General features: G+C 52.6%; 1 protein-coding gene across 1 annotated transcript; it reads right to left on the bottom strand.

The window, feature by feature from the left end:
• Positions 1-56: 56 nt before the first annotated feature.
• Positions 57-22,673, bottom strand: LOC128822401 (serine/threonine-protein kinase PAK 3-like). The gene is made up of 13 exons (XM_054004101.1): positions 22,653-22,673; positions 7,732-7,863; positions 7,118-7,252; positions 6,583-6,699; positions 6,044-6,209; positions 5,674-5,737; positions 4,918-4,966; positions 4,055-4,167; positions 3,309-3,426; positions 2,365-2,464; positions 1,727-1,923; positions 1,435-1,592; positions 57-69 (listed from the first exon to the last, which is right to left on the bottom strand). The coding sequence occupies exons 2-13, from the start codon at positions 7,819-7,821 to the stop codon at positions 57-59; spliced, it is 1,320 nt and encodes a 439-aa protein (XP_053860076.1). The 5' UTR covers positions 7,822-7,863; positions 22,653-22,673.
• Positions 22,674-26,694: the final 4,021 nt, after the last annotated feature.

Genomic DNA, 26,694 nt, shown 5'->3' with positions numbered 1-26,694 from the left:
CAGGGAAGACGAGAACCGGTTGGGCTGCCGCAGCTTTGGTGTCCCTCGTATGGCTATCAGGAGTTGAGGCTGGGGAAAAAGGAAACATAAGGCTCCAGCTGCTTCTTTCCCATCTGTAACTGCTCTCTCAGATCCCATTGTTTAAGCTCCACTCTGCAGAAACTGCCCTGGAGAGACCCAGAGATGACTTTCCTTTACCAACCAAAAACCCAAACCCCGATGCAGCCACAGCTTTTCCAGCATTCAGCAGATCTTGCCTTGGCAGCTGATTTCATTGACTGACCTAGTTAGTGGGAACTACATCAGCAAAAGCACGTTTTGCTTCTCTGAGGATTTGCACCAGCCTGACAGGCTATTTGGAAGGGGGAGTTTGTTCTATCCATACTATTTCCAAGGATTATTACATGAAAGGAATCTTTGCAGTGCTTGTTGGTCCCTTTAGCACAGCTTCCATGAAACAAAAATCATCGAGTTGTTTTTTTTTTTTTTTCTCCTCTTGAAAAAAATGCAGATGCAGAATCCATCTAAAATAGACTGAAATAACAATGGAAGGAGGCCTGGGAGTCTCCATGAAAATGCCCACCACAATAGTCACAGCTCTGTGCTGGTGGCACTGAAAAAGATGGTGACCAAAGAGACTTTGTTACTTTCTTCTTCATCCCAGAGGAAAATTTCCTTTACTTTTCCCACACCCCCAGAGGTCACAAAGAGGGTTTTATCCTGTCTCTCTGCAGCTGAGCTCAGCCACTGGACATGGTGGGGAGCTGGAGTCCTCACTGTCCTTAGAACTGTGCAAGCCAGGGGTGGCCCTGCTCCTGTGGTAAAGGAACACAGCACCGGCGTCAACCGCCCACGTTGGATCCCAGCCCCAGGCACCTGGCTGCAAGCTCATCAACTTGTTAAAGTACCCAGAAACAGCCAAGAGTTTAGTGTACAATTCTAACTGCAGTCGGAGAAAAACACATCCTAAACTTATCCAGGCCACCCACACGCATGACTGAACAATGTACAGATGATTTGAAAGCCTGAAAGTTTTGAAGACCCACAGGATTGGGAAAAGATGCTACAGTTTGGAAGAAAATTGATGTGCTGTGGTAAATGAAAGGAAAAGCAAGCAGAACTTGCTTGGGCATTGCTTTGGTGGTTTTTTCTCCTTTTTCTTTTTATTCTTTTTTCTTTTTCTTTTCCTTTTTTTTCTGTCTTTTTTCCCTTTTCCTTTTCCTTTTTTTCTTTTTATTTTCTCTTCCTTTTCCTCTTCCTTTCCATTTTTCTCTTACTTTTTCTTTTTCTCTTTTCCCTTTTCTCTTCCTCTTCCTTTTCCATTTACTTTTTCTCTTTTTTCTTTTTCTCTAAAATTGAAACTAGGAAGATTCAATCTCCATTTTGAAGGATATTTATCACACATCCAACCATTCCACTGAAAAATGCCTTTTCTTCAGAGACAGAGCTCCAACATTGTTCAAAAAGCAAGTGAAAAATGTCAGGCATGGCTGGAGGCCAAAATGGCAGGTTTCTGAACTGGTTAGGTTTCTGAACTGGTTACCTTCCTCTTCCCTTCTGATGCAACCAAATCGACAGCAGATGCTGATGTGCTGCAGGGACATTTTCAGAAGGGGACCTTGGTGGAAGTGGTGCCAGCAGATGGCAATGGGATTTTGTCCAATGGCACACTGACCATGGGACAGGTGAGAAAGACAAGCAGGATCAGTGAGTATTTGCACCTTACCGAAACAGGAGTTTCATTCCAGTAAGGAACTTCTCCTTCCGCCATTTCGATGCCCACGATTCCAAGAGACCATATGTCCACTTTGGGGCCACATGGTTGACCTGTCACCACTTCAGGCGCCATCCACCCAGAAGTGCTGGCCACTGAGCTCCGTTGACTCTGCTCAGGGGTGAGCTGAACAAAGAGGCCAGAGTCAGCTGTGGAGAAAAAAACAAACCATGAAAGCCAGCTCAAGTTAGGAAATCAAGCCAAAGAATTCCCCACTCTCAGTCTAAGAATGTGCTGTTGAGTCTCCTGGAGAACTGTCCACGCTCTGTTTCCTCAGGGCTTTAGACAAGGAAATATGGAATTGGCCACTTCAAAAAAAAAGCCTCATTTTTTAGACTACCTCCAGCCTTTTATTTTTCTGAAGCTTTACATTGTAGCTCCCTCCCTCTGGAAGGGACACACACAGAGCAACGCCACTCTTGAGTCCTTGTTCCTTGTCATACTTCTGTGCATGTTGCAACTGTGCCCACAGTTTGTGGCAGGGTTCCCTGCACTGCCACCAACACCAATTTTGGGGAGCTGGCAGTCACTCAAAGCAGCCCCACAGCCCACGTCCCTGGAATGCTGCACCTGACCAAGAATACACTGACCCAGCTTGACAGAGCCGTCGGTTCTGAGAAGGATGTTGCTGCTCTTCACATCTCGGTGGATCACATGGTTCGAGTGAAGAAAATCCAGGCCTTGCAGGCACTGAGAGAGAAAACAGAAACAGGAGGGCAAAAATTAGCGATGTGATTTCATTACACAAGAAAGGAAACAGCTCTACAGATTGCCTCTGCAGGGGAATGGTGAGTAATGGCAGAACAGAGTGCGATTGTGAGGAAGAGCTTGCTGCTCCACCACTTGCAGAGCAGGACCTTTCTAAGGAAAGGCATGTCAGCTTTTGAAAGAGCAACAGCAGCTGCTGTTGTTGTAGACTGTCCCCTGCAAACCAGCCAGCATGGCTGCTGCTGCTGTGGATGTGCTTTCTCCATGCAGAGGACAAGTGAGGGTTTTGCCAAGGAAGAAAAAGTCCCTCCCTTTGGTGTGAAGTGGATCACTTTGGGGTGGGAGGCTGCATGACAAAGGTTTTGTTGCTGGCCTCAGCACAGACTTGGAAGTATCACAACAGTCACCTTCCTGAAGCAAAGAGCATTTTGGCTGCACTACTGTCCTTTTCAGTTGAGGACTGAGAGAAATGAGTCTTTTTTCTTTGCTGATCATTTCAAATGCTGCCACCAGCACCTTTGTTTTTACAGGCAAGGAATGCAGTGCAGACAGGCTGGATATAAAAGTTTAGGGAGGCAAGGTGGAGAACAGCAAATACAAATACAAGAGACAGAGCGAGAATACAACAGCAGGAGATATGAGTACAAGAACTGAGTACTGTGAGTGCAGGGGCACTGGCAGGCATTTCACTTGAGAGGCTTTTACTTGCCCATAGCATACCAGCAACACAGAAACAAAGCTTGGCACATGAAATCACTCCAGGTCGGAGCCCTGTTTCCCAGACAATCCTGCCCACGCCCTGGGCAGCACAGGTGGGATTGCTGACCTCCCGACTGATGGCTGCCATCTCGTCTTCAGACAGGTAGGTCTCGCTGATGACATCGCTCAGAGTGCCTCCGTCCATGTACTCCATGACCAGCCAGAGCTGCCCATCCACACGGTAGCTGAAAGAAGGAAACAAGAGCATGGAGATAAACATGCATGGCTAGGTTGTTTTCTTGATTGATTCTTGTTTCCAAGTCCCTTTGTGACTAGGACAGAATGAAAGGAATAGACATTCCCTCTAGGCTGTGCATTGTTTGCAATCTGTCTCAAGAAGAAAGGCACAGCTGTGAAAAAAGGAGATGTCTTCAATTGCCAGCAAGTAAAAACTGCAGGTTAGGAACAGATCAAAAACCTGTCAAACTGCGTGTTTCTGGAAATAAGCACCTAGTCTTCCTGGCATGCAAAGTAATGGAAAAGAGGGGACACAATCCAAGGGAAATCCATGTTAGTTTATCTGGACGTAAGAGGACTCTTGAAAAAAATCAAGCCCCAAAACAATGTGGTGGCTGTGAACTTACAGGCTATTGATTCAGTAAGATATGACAGATGCAGGTTTTTGAATCATTTTCAAACTCTGTGTACCAGGGAAGACTCATGCAGACAAGATGCACTCTCTTCCCATCCACTGGAGATGAGCAGAGCAGTAATATTTAACCAATAATTACAGCTCTATTTTCTGCCAGTGAACAAAGTGGAATTTTACCATGCATGTTTGCAATATGTAAACAAACATTCACAACAACTCACCTGTCTAAATAGTTGACCAGGTTGGGATTCTTATTTGGCTTCATGACCGTGAGTTCATTGACTTTTAGTTCCTTCTTCCTCAGTTCTTGGAGATTTATTTTCTTTATGGCCACCTAAAATGACATTGAAAATGAGTAACTTGAGAAGTTGGCGGCACAAGACCGCAAGGCACATGGAGCGAGTGATTTTGCAATGCCACAGCCGAGCTGTGCCAAACTGCCTTGTGATTGGGCATTGCAGTAATTAGGAACTGACATTGCAACAGCCCATTTCTCTGCTCCCTTGGAGGCCACTTACAGGACACGTGGCCACTGAGGTTTTGCCTTGTCCACTTGGTAACTGTGGTGTCTCAGCTATCACCCACAAAGCTCTGAGCACACTCCCTGCTGCTTTGTCTGGGATTCAGAAGAAGTAATCCATGCCTTAATACTCTGTGGATACATCTTGGGCTATGGGCAGGACTTAGGGCTTTTAGGGATGCTGTGCAGATCTCTCCCTACGTGCAGTTGCCAAGTGCGGCACTGCAGGTGGCTAAGGAACTACCAGTAACTTTCAGATGCATTTCCTGGCAGCCAGAAGTGAGAATTCAGGACTCTGAAGCCGTAGCCCCAAAGAGCAGTGAGATGCTCAAAGGCACCACCTTTGTTTTAGCAATGGAGAGCGAATGAGCACATCCTTCTCTGAAAGGAACTGCTGCCCTCCTTGCCTTCCTTCTGGCAGCTGAGAAGGACAAAGACTGTCCCAAATGTATTTTGCAGGCTGGTAGCAGTCTGTGCTTCTTGTGCCTTTTCAGCACAGCTCTACTCAAAGCTCCAGCCACAGCTGCTCACACCAGAGGACCTGCGGGAGATGTTGACATTTACCTGTTCTCCTGTGGCATTGTCAAGTGCTATGCAAACATCTCCAAAAGTCCTAGAAACAAAAAAGCAGCAAAGAAAGGAGAAGACATTTAGATCTTGCAGTGAAAGCCAGTCCACAGAGGAGATCTCTGCTGCAAATGCCTAAAACCTGCTGGATGCAGGCGGGCTCTGCCCGAAGGCAGATGATGCATTTTCCTCTCAAGTGCATGGGCACTGGGCCTGTCCCTGAAGTGTTGCTGTTTTCTGCCTCAGCTCCTAAGGAGAGCTCCTTCTTTCACCTTGGGTTTCAGGTTCTAAACTGTGCAGTTTTTATCCTGACCATGGAGTATTTCCTTCAGCAATCTTTTGGAAAGAAATGTTCCTGAGAACTGTTATCTGACAGCTATCAGGGAGTAGGTTGCTCTTTCAGGCAAGCACGTTTCTTCCCCTTTTATTAGTGTGGCTGTATGATTTGGAGATATACAAAAATGCTCAGGAAATCAACACAGAACTGTCCCACACTTGTGAGACAAGGAGATCTTCCAGGTCCTGTTCCTTGCTGCAGGCAGGAACTTGGCAGCATGGAGGTGTCTCTGCCAATGCCTTCTGGGCACACTCACAAATTCGGAGCAGCACTGAGAGATGGGACAATCTATCCCCAGTGTCTGAACATGGGGATAGATGTCTGTTTGCAGCTGTTCTGACTTCACACTGCATAGATATTCCACCAGAAAAACACCTGGCCCATGGTTATATAGAAGTAACTGTGGTTGGACTCACCCTCTGCCAATATGTTCCAGTTCCGTGTATTTCATCACAGGATTTTCCATGTTCACTATTTTCCCTGAGGGAAACAAAATGCAAGATGCTCACTTTAAAGCAGAGATCCCAGCTTCCAGGAGATTCAAAAGACAGACCCAGAGCCTGAAGCTTTGAACCCTTTGTGTTCGGCTGGGTAACAACAACAACCAGGCAGACAGCTCTGCAGCACAGGTGGCCAGCACAGAGACTGCTTTTCTACAGCAGTTCCTGTGGGGAAATGTCTCTAAATGTCCCTGGGACACCAAACTCAGGAAAAACATTTGGTACAGCTATGCTGACACCTGCACACAATAGACTGTCCCTCAGACAAGAAATACAGCAGACGTACTCCGTAGCTCCAGGGAGTCATCCTTGATCTCCTGTTGCTGAGCAGCAGCTGGGTCAGCACTGGAGATGAACAAACCGCCCCGGCTCCGCTTCTCAGGGTGGAGAGCAAAGGCTCCTTTAGACCATGCTGCTGCTGCAGCAGGTTTGGTGACAAAGCCCTTGTAGATCTGGGACAAGAAATGAGTTTATGTCAGAAAGGTGGCTGGCAGAGATTAGCCTGAGATTCCATTTCAAATGCAAGCCCTTAGGAAGGTGCTGTCAGCAACATGCAGCGCTCTTAAGTGGGTTTTTTCTGATGTCCACTTCTCAGACTGGATGGGTCAAAACCAAAGGCTAGTTCTACTCGAGTGGATGGCCAGATTCATGGTCCATTTTAATGGATTTTCTGAAGGATCACTGCCACAATGACCATTCTACTTCCTCTCAAGGATTCCTTTCCCCCTCCAAGGGCTTCAGACACACGTGCAGCTCCTTGTTCAAGTGTTCGTCCTCCCCCCACTGTGTCTTCTTTTCCTGCACCATCTTCAGGTCATGCCCAACCTGTAGCACCTTTGGTGGGGACAGTTCCTGTGCCTCACGCTCGCCTCGGGGCTCTTCATTGCCACTCATTTGCCGGAAGTCTTTGCCGGCTGCCCGGTGAGATGTCAACACTTGCACCTCGAGTCAAACAGAACAAAGCAGTCAGAGACTACAGCTTGTCCCTGTCAGTCAAGAGTCACTGACTGTGAGGAAAGAACAGATTTACAAGGGATACAGACAGCTTGTTTCAATCCTCCATCTGGGTCACCATATTCCCCTGTAAAAACACCTCAAGAAACAAGGAGAGCAGGAACAGGCCAGCAGGAATCAATTTGGATGACTGCTGGCCAAAAGGCCAAAGGACAAGTCCCACTGTCCAGGGCAGCAGCTGAGATTCAGCACACCAGGAAATGTCCTTCTGAGTGACTGTGATACACACTAGAGCAGGATGGCACTCAGAGGCATCACCCCGCTCCCTGCTGCTCTGCACTGGGAAGGCCAGAAGGGCAGAAACCACCAGTTTGGTGACTGCAGTGGCTATCCCTCTTTCACTCACTTGCTTTTGTAGAGCCTGAGGGAGGGGATTAAGTTTTTCTCTGATGATTTTCATTTCTTCCTCCTGCCTCTTCTCCCTTGCCATGATCTTAGCGTGAGCTTTCTGAAAGTCTGTGTCCAGCTGTTCCTTCAAGTTCTCTAAAATACGAGAGAGAGGATCTTTCACAAGTGGAGTGACTGCCACTCTTTCAGTCACCTGGTTTTGTTGATCACCCCTCTGCTGATGGAGATTCATCTCCTTTTGAATTCTTCTTGTCTCTTCCTGGTTCCTCTTCTTCACTTCTCTGATGGCACTCTGAGCTTCGGGCAGCTCTGCTTGTGGCTCTGCCTTGATATTCTGTACACACAAATGCAGAGCAAGTGACTGGGAGCTGCCATAAGGCTCAGCTTTTTCCTCTTGCAGCCTCAAAATCACATTTATTCAGCCCCTTCTTTCTGCTTCCCTACCCACACCTGCTTCTAATGGAACCCTCTTGTCTCAGTGCTGATCCCTGCAGATTCCAAGGCTCTGTGCTTTCAGTGCCTCTGGGACTCCTGGCCTCCTCACTCCCAAGAGCTCTGTTTTATGCCCTTCTTCCTGCCCTTTCCCTCTGACACCTGGCGAGTCAGGCTTACCTGGCCATTCTCCTGTGGCTCTTCCACCTGCTGCCTGAGCTGCTCTTCCTGCTCTCGGGCTCTCAGCTCTCCCTGAGTCTGGCATGGCATCTCTGATAACTCAATCTGCTCCTGCTCTTTCTCTGGAAGGATCTGCACAGAAAGCAAGAGAAGATGGGTTTCAACTTTCCATAGGACATTTGTGGGCTAAGACTCAAGGACTGATGGGCTCACACGTTCCCAGAGCACTGTGCTGCTGCTCTCCTGGGTCATTCTCTGCCCGTGGGGAGGCACAGATTCCAAAGTGACCCTGGCACTACAATCAGGGGCCATCTGGGGCTGAAGCTCCAACAGCCTCTCAGGCAGCTGACAGGGAAGGTGTGGCATTTCTCAGGGATCTGGTGAGGGCCTCCCTCTGCTCCTGCCATGTCCTGTTTGTCTTTCAGTAGTGACTGACACCCAGCCCAGTCCCACAGCTCCATCCTGCCTCTGCAGGTGGCTTCCTGGGTGAGCTCACCCTTTATGAGAGACACTTCTGGAGTTCATGTTCTCTTCACCACCTAAAACATGGAATTCTTCCACCTCTCTGGGACAGGCAGAAAATCAAAGAATTAACTGGGGGCTTCAGGAAGAAGAGGCCGGAGGAGGAAAACAGCTCTGAGGGGGAAAAAAACCACCATATCTGGAGGGGGAAACAGCTCTGCCTGCTCAGAATCGGTCAACAGAACGTGTCTCTAATCCTCTCCTGAAAGGGATGCTTTAGGTGAAGTTTGCACCTCCAACTGCTTTGGACCAGAGCCAAGAAGATTCAATTATGCAAATGATAGATAGATTAGATAGATAGATAGATAGATAGATAGATAGATAGATAGATAGATAGAAAGATAGAACTCACTCTTATAATCTCTCTTAACTATAGTTTCTGTTGCTACACACACTTGGTAGCCATTGCCCTGATCAGCAGCAATCCTGAGATTGCTCTCCTATTGCTTCAATAAACCACACTCCCGGGGAATCTGGAGCATTTAGGTCCTTATGGAATGCAACCAGATCCAGAGCATTGCACTGGGAATGGCATTCTTGCAGCATCTGTGCTTGGCCAAGTGCTTCTCTTTGACTTGACAACACTGAGAGTGCTAAAGGGGCTGTAATCAGAAATAAAGCCCAGCCCCTCCCAGCTCCTCTGATCTCTGAGGACAAGCTGGAATGCAAGAGCATTGATTTCCCGCTCAATTTCAAAACACCACATTTACTGATTCCCTGGGCTGCAAAAAGGCAGAGGTACTGTCAATATGAACGCAAAGTGAAAGGCCCTATTGACTGGCCTGGCACCAGAACAGCTCCTTCTGCACCGAGCTCGCAGCCCCAAACAATGTGTTCTCATGCAAATATAATGCATCCTCCAGAAATGTCACCTTTTAAAAAAGAAAAACCTAGCAGAATCTTGACAAGTCACGGAAAAGGGCAGAAAAGATGGAGGAAAACCACCTGGCCTTGCTGAAAAATGAGAACCTGAACAGGAAATCTCCTCCTAAAAAAGGAAGAAACCACAAGATGAAAGAGTCACCAAAAAAAGTGTCAAAAGCACTTGGATGCTGTGAGAGGATATTTGCAGAAGAAATAGCATTTGTAGTCAGCACTGTCCCATATGGATCTATGGAAGTGTGCCTGAAGGGCCCTGACGAGCCTCCCGTTGTCCAGGCTAAAGCTCCCTCAGCACCTCCTCCTTGGCCTTGCGCTCCACAGCCTTCCCCAGCTCCCGTGTCCTCCTCTGCACACGCTCCAGCCCCTCAAGGACTTTCTGCTTCACAGGGGCCCACAACTGGGCACAGCACTCCCAGCTGTGGCCGCAGCGCTGCCCAGCCCAGGGGGACGCTCCCTGCCCTGCTCCTGCTGCCCCACTCTTGCTGACACAGGCCAGGACGCCCTTGGCCTTCTTGGCTCCCTGGCCACGCGCTGGCCCACCTTCAGCTGCTCTTGACCGGCACCCCTGGGTCCTTTGGGCCCACGCAGCTCCCCCACCACAAACTTGCCCCTTTGACGTCAAATACAGCAGCCACAATTCCAAGATGTCCTTCCTCTTCTCAGCAACACAAGACAGCAGTCAAGGACTTGCAGCTTCACCCCCACCCGAGCCACTAATGCCATTTCCAAAGCTGCAGGCTTCATCCCAAAACGCATCCACAGAAACTTGCCCCTTCTGCTTTTTGCCTGGCAAGAAGCCTTCCCTACAAGGCACTTGCTTCCTTTGGCCTCACCCCACAAGAATGGCCTGCCCCAGCTTCATGGACAACGCAATCATCTCCTTGCAGCTTATCAAAAGCCAAAAGACCACTGTGTCTTAAGAGAGTGTACAAGTGAAGAACTGCTGCAGAAAACTGCAGAACACTTCCACAAGCCAAACACACCTTTGCACAAAGGGAAAACAACCAAAGAAAGCCCTGTGACCTCCAGCACGAGCACCTGTGCCCTTGGCCACGGCCCTGCAGAAGCCCAGAGACAGAGCTTCACCGAGCCAAGCAGGCAGAAGCTGAGCCGCAGCCCCCAGCTCTTGGGTGCCTGAAGGTGACAGGCCAAAGGCCAATTTCTAGCTGTCCCTGCCTGCAGGAAATGGCCGCGTCCTGCGGGATTCCAGCACTCAGCATCCTCAGCCAGCAACAGCAAGTGCTGGCTGCTCAGAAACTTGCAGCTCTGCCTTGCACTAAAGACAGCACCAGCCACAACTGGCACTTACTCTCTTGGAAGCATCAGGCTCTGCTGTGACCACAGCTGCAGGCTCGTGGTCGTCTTGCTCCTTTTGCTCCTCTTTGGCTTCTTCTCCAAGAGCAGAGGGAGCCGGGGCGGAGACTGCTGCTGCTTCTGTCATCTGTGGCAAGAGAGAAACATGAGGGACAGGCCGTTACCTATGGTTTAGAACCTCCTTTCTCTTCGCATCTACAACCACCACTTCGAAGGAGAAATCATCAGCTTTCTTAGCAATGGCATTCTAAGTCACTCCGGCCAGATTAAAATGGGCTAATTCAAGAGAACTCTGTTTGCCTAGGAATTTGATAGTCCTCCATGGCTGCTATCTGCCAGGCACAGTGCCTCTGCACAAGGGAGCTTTTAGCTCTTGAAAGCTGTGAAATGGAAAAGTAGGAAATAGCCAGCAAGGCCTTTGCTATTGCTGCGTCAGACATGGAAAACTAAAAGTGGATCAGAATCCCATTCGGTGCAGGAAAAGGGCAGGAAAGCTTGTGCAGAAGCATCTTTGCTTGCTGGGAAGAGAGAAAATCAGCAGTGCTTCTCCTCCTAGCAAGCCAAGAAACCACAAATTGGAAGTGTCACCTGCTCAGGTGGCTAAAGCACATGGATGCAGAGCGGGGATGTTTGGCAGGGAAGCAGGCCTTGGGGTGAGCGCTGTCCTCTATGGATCTATGGAAGTGTGCCTGAAGGGCCCTGACGAGCCTCCCGTTGTCCAGGCTAAAGCTCCCTCAGCACCTCCTCCTTGGCCTTGCACTCCACAGCCTTCCCCAGCTCCCGTGTCCTCCTCTGCACACGCTCCAGCCCCTCAAGGACTTTCTGCTTCACAGGGGCCCACAACTGGGCACAGCACTCCCAGCTGTGCCTGCAGCGCTGCCCAGCCCAGGGGGACGCTCACTGCCCTGCTCCTGCTGCCCCACTCTTGCTGACACAGGCCAGGATGCCCTTGGCATTCTTGGCTCCCTGGCCACGCGCTGGCCCACCTTCAGCTGCTCTTGACCGGCACCCCTGGGTCCTTTGGGCCCACGCAGCTCCCCCACCACAAACTTGCCCCTTTGACGTCAAATACAGCAGCCACAATTCCAAGATATCCTTCCCCTTCTCAGCAACACAAGACAGCAGTCAAGGACTTGCAGCTTCACCCCCACCCGAGCCACTAATGCCATTTCCAAAGCTGCAGGCTTCATACCAAAACGCACCCACAGAAACTTGCCCCTTCTGCTTTTTGCCTGGCAAGAAGCCTTCCCTACGAGGCACTTGCTTCCTTTGGCCTCACCCCACAAGAATGGCCTGCCCCAGCTTCATGGACAACGCAATCATCTCCTTGCCGCTTTTCAAAAGCCAAAAGAGACTGTACAAGCGAAGAACTGCTCCAGAAAACTGCAGAACACTTCCACAAGCCAAACACACCTTTGCACAAAGGGAAAACAACTAAAGAAAGCCCTGTGACCCCCAGCACGAGCACCTGTGCCCTTGGCCACGGCCCTGCAGAAGCCCAGAGACAGAGCTTCACTGAGCCAAGCAGGCAGAAGCTGAGCCGCAGCCCCCAGCTCTTGGGTGCCTGAAGGTGACAGGCCAAAGGCCAATTTCTAGCTGTCCCTGCCTGCAGGAAATGGCCGCGTCCTGCGGGATTCCAGCACTCAGCATCCTCAGCCAGCAACAGCAAGTGCTGGCTGCTCAGAAACTTGCAGCTCTGCCTTGCACTAAAGACAGCACCACCCACAACTGGCACTTACTCCCTTGGAAGCATCAGGCTCTGCTGTGACCACAGCTGCAGGCTCGTGGTCGTCTTGCTCCTTTTGCTCCTCTTTGGCTTCTTCTCCAGGAGCAGAGGGAGCCGGGGCGGAGACTGCTGCTGCTTCTGTCATCTGTGGCAAGAGAGAAACATGAGGGACAGGCCGTTACCTATCGTTTGGCACCTCCTTTCTCCTGGCATCTACAACCACCTCTTTGAAGGAGAAATCATCAGCATTCTTAGCAACGGCATTCTAAGTCACTCCGGCCAGATTAAAATGGGCTAATTCAAGAGAACTCTGTTTGCCTAGGAATTTGATAGTCCTCCATGGCTGCTATCTGCAAGGCACAGTGCCTCTGCACAAGGGAGCTTTTAGCTCTTGAAAGCTGTGAAATGGAAAAGTAGGAAATAGCCAGCAAGGCCTTTGCTATTGCTGCGGCAGACATGGAAAAGTAAAAGTGGATCAGAATCCCATCCGGTGCAGGAAAAGGGCAGGAAAGCTTGTGCAGAAGCATCTTTGCTTGCTGGGAAGAGAGAAAATCAGCAGGGCTTCTCCTCCTAGCAAGCCAAGAAACCACAAATTGGAAGTGTCACCTGCTCAGGTGGCTAAAGCACATGGATGCAGAGCGGGGATGTTTGGCAGGGAAGCAGGCCTTGGGGTGAGCGCTGTCCTCTATGGATCTATGGAAGTGTGCCTGAAGGGCCCTGACGAGCCTCCCGTTGTCCAGGCTAAAGCTCCCTCAGCACCTCCTCCTTGGCCTTGCGCTCCACAGCCTTCCCCAGCTCCCGTGTCCTCCTCTGCACACGCTCCAGCCCCTCAAGGACTTTCTGCTTCACAAGGGCCCACAACTGGGCACAGCACTCCCAGCTGTGGCCGCAGCGCTGCCCAGCCCAGGGGGACGCTCACTGCCCTGCTCCTGCTGCCCCACTCTTGCTGACACAGGCCAGGACGCCCTTGGCATTCTTGGCTCCCTGGCCACGCGCTGGCCCACCTTCAGCTGCTCTTGACCGGCACCCCTGGGTCCTTTGGGCCCACGCAGCTCCCCCACCACAAACTTGCCCCTTTGACGTCAAATACAGCACCCACAATTCCAAGATGTCATTCCTCTTCTCAGCAACACAAGACAGCAGTCAAGGACTTGCAGCTTCACCCCCACCCGAGCCACTAATGCCATTTCCAAAGCTGCAGGCTTCATCCCAAAACGCACCCAGAGCAACTTGCCCCTTCTGCTTTTTGCCTGACAAGAAGCCTTCCCTACAAGGCACTTGCTTCCTTTGGCCTCACCCCACAAGAATGGCCTGCCCCAGCTTCATGGACAACGCAATCATCTCCTTGCCGCTTATCAAAAGCCAAAAGAGACTGTACAAGTGAAGAACTGCTGCAGAAAACTGCAGAACACTTCCACAAGCCAAACACACCTTTGCACAAAGGGAAAACAACTAAAGAAAGCCCTGTGACCTCCAGCACGAGCACCTGTGCCCTTGGCCACGGCCCTGCAGAAGCCCAGAGACAGAGCTTCACTGAACCAAGCAGGCAGAAGCTGAGCCGCAGCCCCCAGCTCTTGGGTGCCTCAAGGTGACAGGCCAAAGGCCAATTTCTAGCTGTCCCTGCCTGCAGGAAATGGCCGCGTCCTGCGGGATTCCAGCACTCAGCATCCTCAGCCAGCAACAGCAAGTGCTGGCTGCTCAGAAACTTGCAGCTCTGCCTTGCACTAAAGACAGCACCACCCACAACTGGCACTTACTCTCTTGGAAGCATCAGGCTCTGCTGTGACCACAGCTGCAGGCCCGTGGTCGTCTTGCTCCTTTTGCTCCTCTTTGGCTTCTTCTCCAGGAGCAGAGGGAGCCGGGGCGGAGACTGCTGCTGCTTCTGTCATCTGTGGCAAGAGAGAAACATGAGGGACAGGCCGTTACCTATCGTTTAGCACCTCCTTTCTCCTGGCATCTACCTCCACCTCTTTGAAGGAGAAATCATCAGCATTCTTAGCAACGGCATTCTAAGTCACTCCGGCCAGATTAAAATGGGCTAATTCAAGAGAACTCTGTTTGCCTAGGAATTTGATAGTCCTCCATGGCTGCTATCTGCAAGGCACAGTGCCTCTGCACAAGGGAGCTTTTAGCTCTTGAAAGCTGTGAAATGGAGAAGTAGGAAATAGCCAGCAAGGCCTTTGCTATTGCTGCGGCAGACATGGAAAACTAAAAGTGGATCAGAATCCCATTCGGTGCAGGAAAAGGGCAGGAAAGCTTGTGCAGAAGCATCTTTGCTTGCTGGGAAGAGAGAAAATCAGCAGGGCTTCTCCTCCTAGCAAGCCAAGAAACCACAAATTGGAAGTGTCACCTGCTCAGGTGGCTAAAGCACATGGATGCAGAGCGGGGATGTTTGGCAGGGAAGCAGGCCTTGGGGTGAGCGCTGTCCTCTATGGATCTATGGAAGTGTGCCTGAAGGGCCCTGACGAGCCTCCCGTTGTCCAGGCTAAAGCTCCCTCAGCACCTCCTCCTTGGCCTTGCGCTCCACAGCCTTCCCCAGCTCCCGTGTCCTCCTCTGCACACGCTCCAGCCCCTCAAGGACTTTCTGCTTCACAGGGGCCCACAACTGGGCACAGCACTCCCAGCTGTGGCCGCAGCGCTGCCCAGCCCAGGGGGACGCTCACTGCCCTGCTCCTGCTGCCCCACTCTTGCTGACACAGGCCAGGACGCCCTTGGCCTTCTTGGCTCCCTGGCCACGCGCTGGCCCACCTTCAGCTGCTCTTGACCGGCACCCCTGGGTGCTTTGGGCCCACGCAGCTCCCCCACCACAAACTTGCCCCTTTGACGTCAAATACAGCACCCACAATTCCAAGATGTCCTTCCTCTTCTCAGCAACACAAGACAGCAGTCAAGGACTTGCAGCTTCACCCCCACCCGAGCCACTAATGCCATTTCCAAAGCTGCAGGCTTCATCCCAAAACGCACCCACAGAAACTTGCCCCTTCTGCTTTTTGCCAGGCAAGAAGCCTTCCCAACGAGGCACTTGCTTCCTTTGGCCACTCCCCACAAGAATGGCCTGCCCCAGCTTCATGGACAACGCAATCATCTCCTTGCAGCTTATCAAAAGCCAAAAGAGACTGTACAAGTGAAGAACTGCTCCAGAAAACTGCAGAACACTTCCACAAGCCAAACACACCTTTGCACAAAGGGAAAACAACTAAAGAAAGCCCCGTGACCTCCAGCACGAGCACCTGTGCCCTTGGCCACGGCCCTGCAGAAGCCCAGAGACAGGGCTTCACTGAGCCAAGCAGGCAGAAGCTGAGCCGCAGCCCCCAGCTCTTGGGTGCCTGAAGGTGACAGGCCAAGGGCCAATTTCTAGCTGTCCCTGCCTGCAGGAAATGGCCGCGTCCTGCGGGATTCCAGCACTCAGCATCCTCAGCCAGCAACAGCAAGTGCTGGCTGCTCAGAAACTTTCAGCTCTGCCTTGCACTAAAGACAGCACCAGCCACAACTGGCACTTACTCTCTTGGAACCATCAGGCTCTGCTGTGACCACAGCTGCAGGCTCGTGGTCGTCTTGCTCCTTTTGCTCCTCTTTGGCTTCTTCTCCAGGAGCAGAGGGAGCCGGGGCGGAGACTGCTGCTGCTTCTGTCATCTGTGGCAAGAGAGAAACATGAGGGACAGGCCGTTACCTATCGTTTAGCACCTCCTTTCTCCTGGCATCTACAACCACCTCTTTGAAGGAGAAATCATCAGCATTCTTAGCAACGGCATTCTAAGTCACTCCGGCCAGATTAAAATGGGCTAATTCAAGAGAACTCTGTTTGCCTAGGAATTTGATAGTCCTCCATGACTGCTATCTGCAAGGCACAGTGCCTCTGCACAAGGGAGCTTTTAGCTCTTGAAAGCTGTGAAATGGAAAAGTAGGAAATAGCCAGCAAGGCCTTTGCTATTGCTGCGGCAGACATGGAAAAGTAAAAGTGGATCAGAATCCCATCCGGTGCAGGAAAAGGGCAGGAAAGCTTGTGCAGAAGCATCTTTGCTTGCTGGGAAGAGAGAAAATCAGCAGGGCTTCTCCTCCTAGCAAGCCAAGAAACCACAAATTGGAAGTGTCACCTCCTCAGGTGGCTAAAGCACATGGATGCAGAGCGGGGATGTTTGGCAGGGAAGCAGGCCTTGGGGTGAGCGCTGTCCTCTATGGATCTATGGAAGTGTGCCTGAAGGGCCCTGACGAGCCTCCCGTTGTCCAGGCTAAAGCTCCCTCAGCACCTCCTCCTTGGCCTTGCGCTCCACAGCCTTCCCCAGCTCCCGTGTCCTCCTCTGCACACGCTCCAGCCCCTCAAGGACTTTCTGCTTCACAGGGGCCCACAACTGGGCACAGCACTCCCAGCTGTGGCCGCAGCGCTGCCCAGCCCAGGGGGACGCTCACTGCCCTGCTCCTGCTGCCCCACTCTTGCTGACACAGGCCAGGATGCCCTTGGCCTTCTTGGCTCCCTGGCCACGCGCTGGCCCACCTTCAGCTGCTCTTGACCGGCACCCCTGGGTCCTTTGGGCCCACGCAGCTCCCCCACCACAAACTTGCCCCTTTGACGTCAAATACAGCACCCACAATTCCAAGATGTCCTTCCCCTTCTCAGCAACACAAGACAGCAGTCAAGGACTTGCAGCTTCACCCCCACCCGAGCCACTAATGCCATTTCCAAAGCTGCAGGCTTCATACCAAAACGCACCCACAGCAACTTGCCCCTTCTGCTTTTTGCCTGGCAAGAAGCCTTCCCAACGAGGCACTTGCTTCCTTTGGCCTCACCCCACAAGAATGGCCTGCCCCAGCTTCATGGACAACGCAATCATCTCCTTGCAGCTTATCAAAAGCCAAAAGAGACTGTACAAGTGAAGAACTGCTGCAGAAAACTGCAGAACACTTCCACAAGCCAAACACACCTTTGCACAAAGGGAAAACAACTAAAGAAAGCCCTGTGACCTCCAGCACGAGCACCTGTGCCCTTGGCCACGGCCCTGCAGAAGCCCAGAGACAGAGCTTCACTGAGCCAAGCAGGCAGAAGCTGAGCCGCAGCCCCCAGCTCTTGGGTGCCTCAAGGTGACAGGCCAAAGGCCAATTTCTAGCTGTCCCTGCCTGCAGGAAATGGCCGCGTCCTGCGGGATTCCAGCACTCAGCATCCTCAGCCAGCAACAGCAAGTGCTGGCTGCTCAGAAACTTGCAGCTCTGCCTTGCACTAAAGACAGCACCACCCACAACTGGCACTTACTCCCTTGGAAGCATCAGGCTCTGCTGTGACCACAGCTGCAGGCTCGTGGTCGTCTTGCTCCTTTTGCTCCTCTTTGGCTTCTTCTCCAGGAGCAGAGGGAGCCGGGGCGGAGACTGCTGCTGCTTCTGTCATCTGTGGCAAGAGAGAAACATGAGGGACAGGCCGTTACCTATCGTTTGGCACCTCCTTTCTCCTGGCATCTACCTCCACCTCTTTGAAGGAGAAATCATCAGCATTCTTAGCAACGGCATTCTAAGTCACTCCGGCCAGATTAAAATGGGCTAATTCAAGAGAACTCTGTTTGCCTAGGAATTTGATAGTCCTCCATGGCTGCTATCTGCAAGGCACAGTGCCTCTGCACAAGGGAGCTTTTAGCTCTTGAAAGCTGTGAAATGGAGAAGTAGGAAATAGCCAGCAAGGCCTTTGCTATTGCTGCGGCAGACATGGAAAAGTAAAAGTGGATCAGAATCCCATTCGGTGCAGGAAAAGGGCAGGAAAGCCTGTGCAGAAGCATCTTTGCTTGCTGGGAAGAGAGAAAATCAGCAGGGCTTCTCCTCCTAGCAAGCCAAGAAACCACAAATTGGAAGTGTCACCTCCTCAGGTGGCTAAAGCACATGGATGCAGAGCGGGGATGTTTGGCAGGGAAGCAGGCCTTGGGGTGAGCGCTGTCCTCTATGGATCTATGGAAGTGTGCCTGAAGGGCCCTGACGAGCCTCCCGTTGTCCAGGCTAAAGCTCCCTCAGCACCTCCTCCTTGGCCTTGCGCTCCACAGCCTTCCCCAGCTCCCGTGTCCTCCTCTGCACACGCTCCAGCCCCTCAAGGACTTTCTGCTTCACAGGGGCCCACAACTGGGCACAGCACTCCCAGCTGTGGCCGCAGCGCTGCCCAGCCCAGGGGGACGCTCACTGCCCTGCTCCTGCTGCCCCACTCTTGCTGACACAGGCCAGGACGCCCTTGGCCATCTTGGCTCCCTGGCCACGCGCTGGCCCACCTTCAGCTGCTCTTGACCGGCACCCCTGGGTCCTTTGGGCCCACGCAGCTCCCCCATCACAAACTTGCCCCTTTGACGTCAAATACAGCACCCACAATTCCAAGATGTCATTCCTCTTCTCAGCAACACAAGACAGCAGTCAAGGACTTGCAGCTTCACCCCCACCCGAGCCACTAATGCCATTTCCAAAGCTGCAGGCTTCATCCCAAAACGCACCCAGAGCAACTTGCCCCTTCTGCTTTTTGCCTGACAAGAAGCCTTCCCAACGAGGCACTTGCTTTCTTTGGCCACACCCCACAAGAATGGCCTGCCCCAGCTTCATGGACAACGCAATCATCTCCTTGCAGCTTATCAAAAGCCAAAAGAGACTGTACAAGTGAAGAACTGCTGCAGAAAACTGCAGAACACTTCCACAAGCCAAACACACCTTTGCAGAAAGGGAAAACAACTAAAGAAAGCCCCGTGACCTCCAGCACGAGCACCTGTGCCCTTGGCCACGGCCCTGCAGAAGCCCAGAGACAGAGCTTCACTGAGCCAAGCAGGCAGAAGCTGAGCCGCAGCCCCCAGCTCTTGGGTGCCTCAAGGTGACAGGCCAAAGGCCAATTTCTAGCTGTCCCTGCCTGCAGGAAATGGCCGCGTCCTGCGGGATTCCAGCACTCAGCATCCTCAGCCAGCAACAGCAAGTGCTGGCTGCTCAGAAACTTGCAGCTCTGCCTTGCACTAAAGACAGCACCACCCACAACTGGCACTTACTCTCTTGGAAGCATCAGGCTCTGCTGTGACCACAGCTGCAGGCCCGTGGTCGTCTTGCTCCTTTTGCTCCTCTTTGGCTTCTTCTCCAGGAGCAGAGGGAGCCGGGGCAGAGACTGCTGCTGCTTCTGTCATCTGTGGCAAGAGAGAAACATGAGGGACAGGCCGTTACCTATCGTTTAGCACCTCCTTTCTCCTGGCATCTACAACCACCTCTTTGAAGGAGAAATCATCAGCATTCTTAGCAACGGCATTCTAAGTCACTCCGGCCAGATTAAAATGGGCTAATTCAAGAGAACTCTGTTTGCCTAGGAATTTGATAGTCCTCCATGGCTGCTATCTGCAAGGCACAGTGCCTCTGCACAAGGGAGCTTTTAGCTCTTGAAAGCTGTGAAATGGAGAAGTAGGAAATAGCCAGCAAGGCCTTTGCTATTGCTGCGGCAGACATGGAAAACTAAAAGTGGATCAGAATCCCATTCGGTGCAGGAAAAGGGCAGGAAAGCTTGTGCAGAAGCATCTTTGCTTGCTGGGAAGAGAGAAAATCAGCAGGGCTTCTCCTCCTAGCAAGCCAAGAAACCACAAATTGGAAGTGTCACCTCCTCAGGTGGCTAAAGCACTTGGATGCAGAGCGGGGATGTTTGGCAGGGAAGCAGGCCTTGGGGTGAGCGCTGTCCTCTATGGATCTATGGAAGTGTGCCTGAAGGGCCCTGACGAGCCTCCCGTTGTCCAGGCTAAAGCTCCCTCAGCACCTCCTCCTTGGCCTTGCGCTCCACAGCCTTCCCCAGCTCCCGTGTCCTCCTCTGCACACGCTCCAGCCCCTCAAGGACTTTCTGCTTCACAGGGGCCCACAACTGGGCACAGCACTCCCAGCTGTGGCCGCAGCGCTGCCCAGCCCAGGGGGACGCTCACTGCCCTGCTCCTGCTGCCCCACTCTTGCTGACACAGGCCAGGACGCCCTTGGCCTTCTTGGCTCCCTGGCCACGCGCTGGCCCACCTTCAGCTGCTCTTGACCGGCACCCCTGGGTGCTTTGGGCCCACGCAGCTCCCCCACCACAAACTTGCCCCTTTGACGTCAAATACAGCACTCACAATTCCAAGATGTCCTTCCTCTTCTCAGCAACACAAGACAGCAGTCAAGGACTTGCAGCTTCACCCCCACCCGAGCCACTAATGCCATTTCCAAAGCTGCAGGCTTCATCCCAAAACGCACCCACAGAAACTTGCCCCTTCTGCTTTTTGCCAGGCAAGAAGCCTTCCCAACGAGGCACTTGCTTCCTTTGGCCACTCCCCACAAGAATGGCCTGCCCCAGCTTCATGGACAACGCAATCATCTCCTTGCAGCTTATCAAAAGCCAAAAGAGACTGTACAAGTGAAGAACTGCTCCAGAAAACTGCAGAACACTTCCACAAGCCAAACACACCTTTGCACAAAGGGAAAACAACTAAAGAAAGCCCCGTGACCTCCAGCACGAGCACCTGTGCCCTTGGCCACGGCCCTGCAGAAGCCCAGAGACAGAGCTTCACTGAGCCAAGCAGGCAGAAGCTGAGCCGCAGCCCCCAGCTCTTGGGTGCCTCAAGGTGACAGGCCAAAGGCCAATTTCTAGCTGTCCCTGCCTGCAGGAAATGGCCGCGTCCTGCGGGATTCCAGCACTCAGCATCCTCAGCCAGCAACAGCAAGTGCTGGCTGCTCAGAAACTTGCAGCTCTGCCTTGCACTAAAGACAGCACCAGCCACAACTGGCACTTACTCTCTTGGAAGCATCAGGCTCTGCTTTGACCACAGCTGCAGGCCCGTGGTCGTCTTGCTCCTTTTGCTCCTCTTTGGCTTCTTCTCCAGGAGCAGAGGGAGCCGGGGCAGAGACTGCTGCTGCTTCTGTCATCTGTGGCAAGAGAGAAACATGAGGGACAGGCCGTTACCTATCGTTTAGCACCTCCTTTCTCCTGGCATCTACCTCCACCTCTTTGAAGGAGAAATCATCAGCATTCTTAGCAACGGCATTCTAAGTCACTCCGGCCAGATTAAAATGGGCTAATTCAAGAGAACTCTGTTTGCCTAGGAATTTGATAGTCCTCCATGGCTGCTATCTGCAAGGCACAGTGCCTCTGCACAAGGGAGCTTTTAGCTCTTGAAAGCTGTGAAATGGAGAAGTAGGAAATAGCCAGCAAGGCCTTTGCTATTGCTGCGGCAGACATGGAAAACTAAAAGTGGATCAGAATCCCATTCGGTGCAGGAAAAGGGCAGGAAAGCTTGTGCAGAAGCATCTTTGCTTGCTGGGAAGAGAGAAAATCAGCAGGGCTTCTCCTCCTAGCAAGCCAAGAAACCACAAATTGGAAGTGTCACCTCCTCAGGTGGCTAAAGCACTTGGATGCAGAGCGGGGATGTTTGGCAGGGAAGCAGGCCTTGGGGTGAGCGCTGTCCTCTATGGATCTATGGAAGTGTGCCTGAAGGGCCCTGACGAGCCTCCCGTTGTCCAGGCTAAAGCTCCCTCAGCACCTCCTCCTTGGCCTTGCGCTCCACAGCCTTCCCCAGCTCCCGTGTCCTCCTCTGCACACGCTCCAGCCCCTCAAGGACTTTCTGCTTCACAGGGGCCCACAACTGGGCACAGCACTCCCAGCTGTGGCCGCAGCGCTGCCCAGCCCAGGGGGACGCTCCCTGCCCTGCTCCTGCTGCCCCACTCTTGCTGACACAGGCCAGGACGCCCTTGGCCTTCTTGGCTCCCTGGCCACGCGCTGGCCCACCTTCAGCTGCTCTTGACCGGCACCCCTGGGTGCTTTGGGCCCACGCAGCTCCCCCACCACAAACTTGCCCCTTTGACGTCAAATACAGCACTCACAATTCCAAGATGTCCTTCCTCTTCTCAGCAACACAAGACAGCAGTCAAGGACTTGCAGCTTCACCCCCACCCGAGCCACTAATGCCATTTCCAAAGCTGCAGGCTTCATCCCAAAACGCACCCACAGAAACTTGCCCCTTCTGCTTTTTGCCAGGCAAGAAGCCTTCCCAACGAGGCACTTGCTTCCTTTGGCCACTCCCCACAAGAATGGCCTGCCCCAGCTTCATGGACAACGCAATCATCTCCTTGCAGCTTATCAAAAGCCAAAAGAGACTGTACAAGTGAAGAACTGCTGCAGAAAACTGCAGAACACTTCCACAAGCCAAACACACCTTTGCACAAAGGGAAAACAACTAAAGAAAGCCCCGTGACCTCCAGCACGAGCACCTGTGCCCTTGGCCACGGCCCTGCAGAAGCCCAGAGACAGAGCTTCACTGAACCAAGCAGGCAGAAGCTGAGCCGCAGCCCCCAGCTCTTGGGTGCCTCAAGGTGACAGGCCAAAGGCCAATTTCTAGCTGTCCCTGCCTGCAGGAAATGGCCGCGTCCTGCGGGATTCCAGCACTCAGCATCCTCAGCCAGCAACAGCAAGTGCTGGCTGCTCAGAAACTTGCAGCTCTGCCTTGCACTAAAGACAGCACCACCCACAACTGGCACTTACTCTCTTGGAAGAATCAGGCTCTGCTGTGACCACAGCTGCAGGCCCGTGGTCGTCTTGCTCCTTTTGCTCCTCTTTGGCTTCTTCTCCAGGAGCAGAGGGAGCCGGGGCGGAGACTGCTGCTGCTTCTGTCATCTGTGGCAAGAGAGAAACATGAGGGACAGGCCGTTACCTATCGTTTAGCACCTCCTTTCTCCTGGCATCTACCTCCACCTCTTTGAAGGAGAAATCATCAGCATTCTTAGCAACGGCATTCTAAGTCACTCCGGCCAGATTAAAATGGGCTAATTCAAGAGAACTCTGTTTGCCTAGGAATTTGATAGTCCTCCATGGCTGCTATCTGCAAGGCACAGTGCCTCTGCACAAGGGAGCTTTTAGCTCTTGAAAGCTGTGAAATGGAGAAGTAGGAAATAGCCAGCAAGGCCTTTGCTATTGCTGCGGCAGACATGGAAAAGTAAAAGTGGATCAGAATCCCATTCGGTGCAGGAAAAGGGCAGGAAAGCTTGTGCAGAAGCATCTTTGCTTGCTGGGAAGAGAGAAAATCAGCAGGGCTTCTCCTCCTAGCAAGCCAAGAAACCACAAATTGGAAGTGTCACCTGCTCAGGTGGCTAAAGCACATGGATGCAGAGCGGGGATGTTTGGCAGGGAAGCAGGCCTTGGGGTGAGCGCTGTCCTCTATGGATCTATGGAAGTGTGCCTGAAGGGCCCTGACGAGCCTCCCGTTGTCCAGGCTAAAGCTCCCTCAGCACCTCCTCCTTGGCCTTGCGCTCCACAGCCTTCCCCAGCTCCCGTGTCCTCCTCTGCACACGCTCCAGCCCCTCAAGGACTTTCTGCTTCACAGGGGCCCACAACTGGGCACAGCACTCCCAGCTGTGGCCGCAGCGCTGCCCAGCCCAGGGGGACGCTCACTGCCCTGCTCCTGCTGCCCCACTCTTGCTGACACAGGCCAGGACGCCCTTGGCCTTCTTGGCTCCCTGGCCACGCGCTGGCCCACCTTCAGCTGCTCTTGACCGGCACCCCTGGGTGCTTTGGGCCCACGCAGCTCCCCCACCACAAACTTGCCCCTTTGACGTCAAATACAGCACCCACAATTCCAAGATGTCCTTCCTCTTCTCAGCAACACAAGACAGCAGTCAAGGACTTGCAGCTTCACCCCCACCCGAGCCACTAATGCCATTTCCAAAGCTGCAGGCTTCATCCCAAAACGCACCCACAGAAACTTGCCCCTTCTGCTTTTTGCCAGGCAAGAAGCCTTCCCAACGAGGCACTTGCTTCCTTTGGCCACTCCCCACAAGAATGGCCTGCCCCAGCTTCATGGACAACGCAATCATCTCCTTGCAGCTTATCAAAAGCCAAAAGAGACTGTACAAGTGAAGAACTGCTCCAGAAAACTGCAGAACACTTCCACAAGCCAAACACACCTTTGCACAAAGGGAAAACAACTAAAGAAAGCCCCGTAACCTCCAGCACGAGCACCTGTGCCCTTGGCCACGGCCCTGCAGAAGCCCAGAGACAGAGCTTCACTGAGCCAAGCAGGCAGAAGCTGAGCCGCAGCCCCCAGCTCTTGGGTGCCTCAAGGTGACAGGCCAAAGGCCAATTTCTAGCTGTCCCTGCCTGCAGGAAATGGCCGCGTCCTGCGGGATTCCAGCACTCAGCATCCTCAGCCAGCAACAGCAAGTGCTGGCTGCTCAGAAACTTGCAGCTCTGCCTTGCACTAAAGACAGCACCACCCACAACTGGCACTTACTCTCTTGGAAGCATCAGGCTCTGCTGTGACCACAGCTGCAGGCTCGTGGTCGTCTTGCTCCTTTTGCTCCTCTTTGGCTTCTTCTCCAGGAGCAGAGGGAGCCGGGGCGGAGACTGCTGCTGCTTCTGTCATCTGTGGCAAGAGAGAAACATGAGGGACAGGCCGTTACCTATCGTTTAGCACCTCCTTTCTCCTGGCATCTACAACGACCTCTTTGAAGGAGAAATCATCAGCATTCTTAGCAATGGCATTCTAAGTCACTCCGGCCAGATTAAAATGGGCTAATTCAAGAGAACTCTGTTTGCCTAGGAATTTGATAGTCCTCCATGGCTGCTATCTGCAAGGCACAGTGCCTCTGCACAAGGGAGCTTTTAGCTCTTGAAAGCTGTGAAATTGAGAAGTAGGAAATAGCCAGCAAGGCCTTTGCTATTGCTGCGGCAGACATGGAAAAGTAAAAGTGGATCAGAATCCCATTCGGTGCAGGAAAAGGGCAGGAAAGCTTGTGCAGAAGCATCTTTGCTTGCTGGGAAGAGAGAAAATCAGCAGGGCTTCTCCTCCTAGCAAGCCAAGAAACCACAAATTGGAAGTGTCACCTCCTCAGGTGGCTAAAGCACATGGATGCAGAGCGGGGATGTTTGGCAGGGAAGCAGGCCTTGGGGTGAGTGCTGTCCTCTATGGATCTATGGAAGTGTGCCTGAAGGGCCCTGACGAGCCTCCCGTTGTCCAGGCTAAAGCTCCCTCAGCACCTCCTCCTTGGCCTTGCACTCCACAGCCTTCCCCAGCTCCCGTGTCCTCCTCTGCACACGCTCCAGCCCCTCAAGGACTTTCTGCTTCACAGGGGCCCAGAACTGGGCACAGCACTCCCAGCTGTGGCCGCAGCGCTGCCCAGCCCAGGGGGACGCTCACTGCCCTGCTCCTGCTGCCCCACTCTTGCTGACACAGGCCAGGACGCCCTTGGCATTCTTGGCTCCCTGGCCACGCACTGGCCCACCTTCAGCTGCTCTTGACCGGCACCCCTGGGTCCTTTGGGCCCACGCAGCTCCCCCACCACAAATTTGCCCCTTTGACGTCAAATACAGCAGCCACAATTCCAAGATGTCCTTCCTCTTCTCAGCAACACAAGACAGCAGTCAAGGACTTGCAGCTTCACCCCCACCCGAGGCACTAATGCCATTTCCAAAGCTGCAGGCTTCATCCCAAAACGCAAGCACAGAAACTTGCCCCTTCTGCTTTTTGCCAGGCAAGAAGCCTTCCCTACAAGGCACTTGCTTCCTTTGGCCTCACCCCACAAGAATGGCCTGCCCCAGCTTCATGGACAACGCAATCATCTCCTTGCCGCTTATCAAAAGCCAAAAGAGACTGTACAAGTGAAGAACTGCTGCAGAAAACTGCAGAACACTTCCACAAGCCAAACACACCTTTGCACAAAGGGAAAACAACTAAAGAAAGCCCTGTGACCTCCAGCACGAGCACCTGTGCCCTTGGCCACGGCCCTGCAGAAGCCCAGAGACAGAGCTTCACTGAGCCAAGCAGGCAGAAGCTGAGCCGCAGCCCCCAGCTCTTGGGTGCCTCAAGGTGACAGGCCAAAGGCCAATTTCTAGCTGTCCCTGCCTGCAGGAAATGGCCGCGTCCTGCGGGATTCCAGCACTCAGCATCCTCAGCCAGCAACAGCAAGTGCTGGCTGCTCAGAAACTTGCAGCTCTGCCTTGCACTAAAGACAGCACCAGCCACAACTGGCACTTACTCTCTTGGAAGCATCAGGCTCTGCTGTGACCACAGCTGCAGGCTCGTGGTCGTCTTGCTCCTTTTGCTCCTCTTTGGCTTCTTCTCCAGGAGCAGAGGGAGCCGGGGCGGAGACTGCTGCTGCTTCTGTCATCTGTGGCAAGAGAGAAACATGAGGGACAGGCCGTTACCTATCGTTTAGCACCTCCTTTCTCCTGGCATCTACAACCACCTCTTTGAAGGAGAAATCATCAGCATTCTTAGCAACGGCATTCTAAGTCACTCCGGCCAGATTAAAATGGGCTAATTCAAGAGAACTCTGTTTGCCTAGGAATTTGATAGTCCTCCATGGCTGCTATCTGCAAGGCACAGTGCCTCTGCACAAGGGAGCTTTTAGCTCTTGAAAGCTGTGAAATGGAAAAGTAGGAAATAGCCAGCAAGGCCTTTGCTATTGCTGCGTCAGACATGGAAAACTAAAAGTGGATCAGAATCCCATTCGGTGCAGGAAAAGGGCAGGAAAGCCTGTGCAGAAGCATCTTTGCTTGCTGGGAAGAGAGAAAATGAGCAGGGCTTCTC

This window comes from Vidua macroura, chromosome Z (assembly GCF_024509145.1).
Source record: "Vidua macroura isolate BioBank_ID:100142 chromosome Z, ASM2450914v1, whole genome shotgun sequence".
Classification (NCBI taxonomy): Eukaryota; Metazoa; Chordata; class Aves; order Passeriformes; family Viduidae; genus Vidua; species Vidua macroura.
The sequence above is the reverse complement of the archived record's forward strand: the minus strand, read 5'-3'. Positions and strand labels throughout refer to the sequence as shown.